The sequence below is a fragment of the Gavialis gangeticus genome, unplaced genomic scaffold (genome assembly GCF_001723915.1).
Source record: "Gavialis gangeticus isolate Ggan-Ray unplaced genomic scaffold, GavGan_comp1, whole genome shotgun sequence".
Classification (NCBI taxonomy): domain Eukaryota; kingdom Metazoa; phylum Chordata; order Crocodylia; family Gavialidae; genus Gavialis; species Gavialis gangeticus.
In genome coordinates, this window is record NW_017729001.1 from 15,032,542 (window position 1) to 15,035,872 (window position 3,331).

Here is a 3,331-nt window from a genome sequence, read left to right on the forward strand (position 1 = left end):
CTGGTGGTCTTTAAGACAAGGCTTGACAATCACCTTGCTGGGGTTGTTTGACCCCAGTACTCTTTCCTGCCATGGCAGGGGGTCAGACTTGATGATCTGCTCAGGTCTGTTCCGACCCTACTAACCATGAAATTATCCAAGTTCCACTACAGGGAAATCTAAACAAGTCACCCAGCTGAAATTTAAGTAGATGCCAGCCCAGGCAGCAATCCCCAAAACTAGGTTGGGAGAGAAGGTCAGTGAAATGGTCTCAAAAGTTTATATAATACAGGTCCATACAGCATAACACACTTAGTGGCATGTTTGCTTAATTGAAATGAATAGGAAGCATAACTGGGAACAAGTTCTCTGCACTGGCTATTGATTGAAACTGTACATCTACTCTGAACAGCAGGCGCTGCTTGCCTCCAAGCACAATCACAACAGTTTATGGCATGAACTGGTGTTTGCCATCACACTCTCTCACTGTGCATCTGACTGTTCATTGCATCTCTCTTCCCTAATCCCTTCATTCTGCTAAACAAGTTGTCAACATGCATTTTTAAACAATTTAGAGCTTGCATTGGACCTATTCTTAAAGTAATACCTGAAATAAAAATGGGTATAGTAAAAGCTGCGCTATTCGGCATCTTACAAGCTGGGAAACCGGAAGTGCCTACCACGGCACTTCCGGTTTCTCCAAGCCCCCATGGCCAGCCTATAAAGCAGCCTGCGCTGCCGAGCCCCCATGGCCCAGGGGCCTAACAGGCTGCATTGGGCTGTGCAGGGCCTGCCTCCCTGTCCCGCGGGGCAAAGCAGAAGGAGGGATGGCAATGCCGCAGGAGGGGTGGAGGGATGGCCCAGAAGCAGCAGGGGAAGCAGTGGCCGGGGCCACTCAATTAACCAGCATATTTTGTTATTCGGCATCCCCCATTCCCAGGGGATGCCAGATAACAGAGCTTTTACTGTATATAACAACATAACGCTACATTATCCTTCTTGATCCATCAAGGTGTATTTCATGTGACAAAATGCTTCCTGACAGAAAGGAAGTATAGCATGGTTCAACACATCTGGCCATTTGCGTGTCTAACATTACTTCAGGCTCTGAGACATGAGCTCTTGGACAGTCACCTCTAATCCAGTGGGAGCTAGAACATAAAATCTGCCATTTACTGGGACAGACCATAGGTCCATCTTGCCCAGTTTCCTGTCTCACAATGGCAAGCAGCAGAGGCTGAAAGGGAGAGTGAACTGGGCCTGACCAGGGTTTTTTCCACTGTTCCTCTCTCACTTGGAGCTTCCTTGACTTTAAATGCTGGAGGCTGCAACTCACAGGCTGTAGACCTCACTCCTGTGCTCAGTAGCTACTGATACCCCTTTTCTCCTAGAATTTGTCCCTCTTTCTGAATCTCACTAAACTGTCAACTTCTATACCTGGTGGCAACGAGCTCCACACTTTAGTGACAAGCTGTGTGAGAGAGAAATTCCTTTTATTTGTTTTAGACTCGCTGCCTCATTTCACCTTGTCACCCCTCGTTCTTATACTGCGAGGAACAGGATGTAATAAATCTCTGTGGACTTTCTCTTCGCCATTTAGTATTTTGTAAACCCTTATCATGCCCCCCTAAACCGAACAAGCCTGGCCTCTCCAGTCTCTCCTCTTTTGAAAGCCCCTCCATACCACCAACCGTCCCTGCTGCCCTTCTCTAGTTCCTCCATCTCCTTTCCAAGGTGCAGGGACCAAACCTGGGCACCGCACTCACAGTGTAGGCACTGCAAGGAACTAGAAAGGGGCACAAGGATGAGTTCAGAAAAGGTTTCCTCGTGTGCTGCTCATTTCATGTCTGCCTCACTTCAACCCTACCTTCACAGCAGCCCTCACCAGCTGCCACCAACGCGAGCAACACGCACCGCTCTCCAGCCTGGTCCCTGGTGCCACGCCCTTCACTCTCAGGCCTTAACGAGGCCAACGTCCGGGCAAGCGCTCGCTGCTGGCACAACAGCGCTCAGGAGGGATGCAACCTGCACAATACTTACACGGGGCTGCAGCATCCCTGCCTGAGCGGCCCAGCGCGGAGCCGAACTTGATGGCAATCTGCCGCATCTTCTCCAGGTCACCACTCTCCTCTGCCTCCAGGTACTCGCGCTGTGCCCGCAGCCGCGCCACGTCAGGGAAAAAGTCACGCTGGATGATGGTCTCCAGGCCCTGCGGGCGGCACGTACAGCCCAGCTGGGGGGGCGTCGCCCTGGGGACCGGCCTCCCCTCTCCCACCTGCTCCTTCTCCCCATCCCCCCTCCCGCGGCCCCGCCCCGCCCGCACCTCGATGTAGGCCTCCTCGTCCAGAATCTTCTTCTTGCGCCTCGCGGCAGCCACCACCGCCAGTGCCGCCACCTCCTGTCCCGCCGGCACCAGCGCGGCCCCCTCCACCTCCGCCGCCGGCTCCCCCATGGCCTCGGCAGCGCCCACAGGAACCCGGACACAACTCGCCCCTGGGCGGCCGCCGTCCACCGTCACTCTGCGCGCGCGCAAAGGCTGCCGGGATTTGTTTGTATCGCTCCCCCACCTCAGTCTAGCAGGCAGCCGCGCGGGATTGGCTGGCGCTGCAGCCGTCGAACCACGGAGAGCGCGGCTAGAGCGGCGCGCGGGATCGAGCGCCCCCTGCGGGGGGCCGTGTCCGTGCGGCCCTGGCCCCGCCCTGCCGCGCCGCTGGGGGTGGGGGGAGCGGTGCTGGGAAGCGCCTGTCCCGGAAGTGCCGCGTCTGCCTCTTGCTCTGGTGCCGGCTAGGGGCGGGGGAGGTCGCTTAGGCGTGTATGAGACGACTCCCTGGCAATTAAATGCTCTACAATGAAAAATGTATAAATTTGTTCTAATTTTCTCGGTCAAAGTGTGGGAGGGTTGTTTTGAATCCTTGCCTGTGCTGCTACAGCAGAGAAAGCTGTGGCTGGGGGAGGGGAGGTGGCCCCTTGCCCTCTTCCCTACCAGCTCCTCCATGTCTGCCTCTTCCCGGGAAACTTTCCAGTCTGCTCCCCCACCCTGCTCTCCAGTCTCTACCTCCCACCCCTACTCTTTGCAGTCTCTGCTTCTTTCCCACCTTCACCCCTTGCTGTGGATGCTGCTCTTGCTGCCTCTGTTCTGGGGCCCCTACCTGGCTGAGCAGCAGTGTCTGTGCTGGGGAAAGAGCACCATGCCTGGGAGAGACCTGAGGCAGAGCAGGCTGCACCTGGCAGTAAGGGAGGAAGGAGTGGGAAGGGGGTAGAAGCCACAGAGTGGGGAACAGGAAGCTGCTCTGGGTCTGACTCCTGCCCTGGCCCAGGCTCCACAGCCACCTGCTCCTCTCTCTGCTTCACA

The 3,331-nt window shown here is 55.9% G+C and overlaps 1 protein-coding gene across 1 annotated transcript in view; it reads right to left on the reverse strand.

Annotated features, from left to right (window-relative positions):
- Positions 1-2,486, reverse strand: part of DGCR14 (DiGeorge syndrome critical region gene 14) — a 16,122-nt gene extending 13,636 nt beyond the window's left edge. The window contains exons 1-2 of the mRNA XM_019506918.1: positions 2,303-2,486; positions 2,020-2,188 (exon numbers count right to left, since the gene is read on the reverse strand). Coding sequence (XP_019362463.1) covers positions 2,020-2,188; positions 2,303-2,431 — 298 coding nt within the window. The 5' untranslated portion in view covers positions 2,432-2,486. The remainder of the gene's footprint in view (positions 1-2,019; positions 2,189-2,302) is intronic.
- Positions 2,487-3,331: the final 845 nt, after the last annotated feature.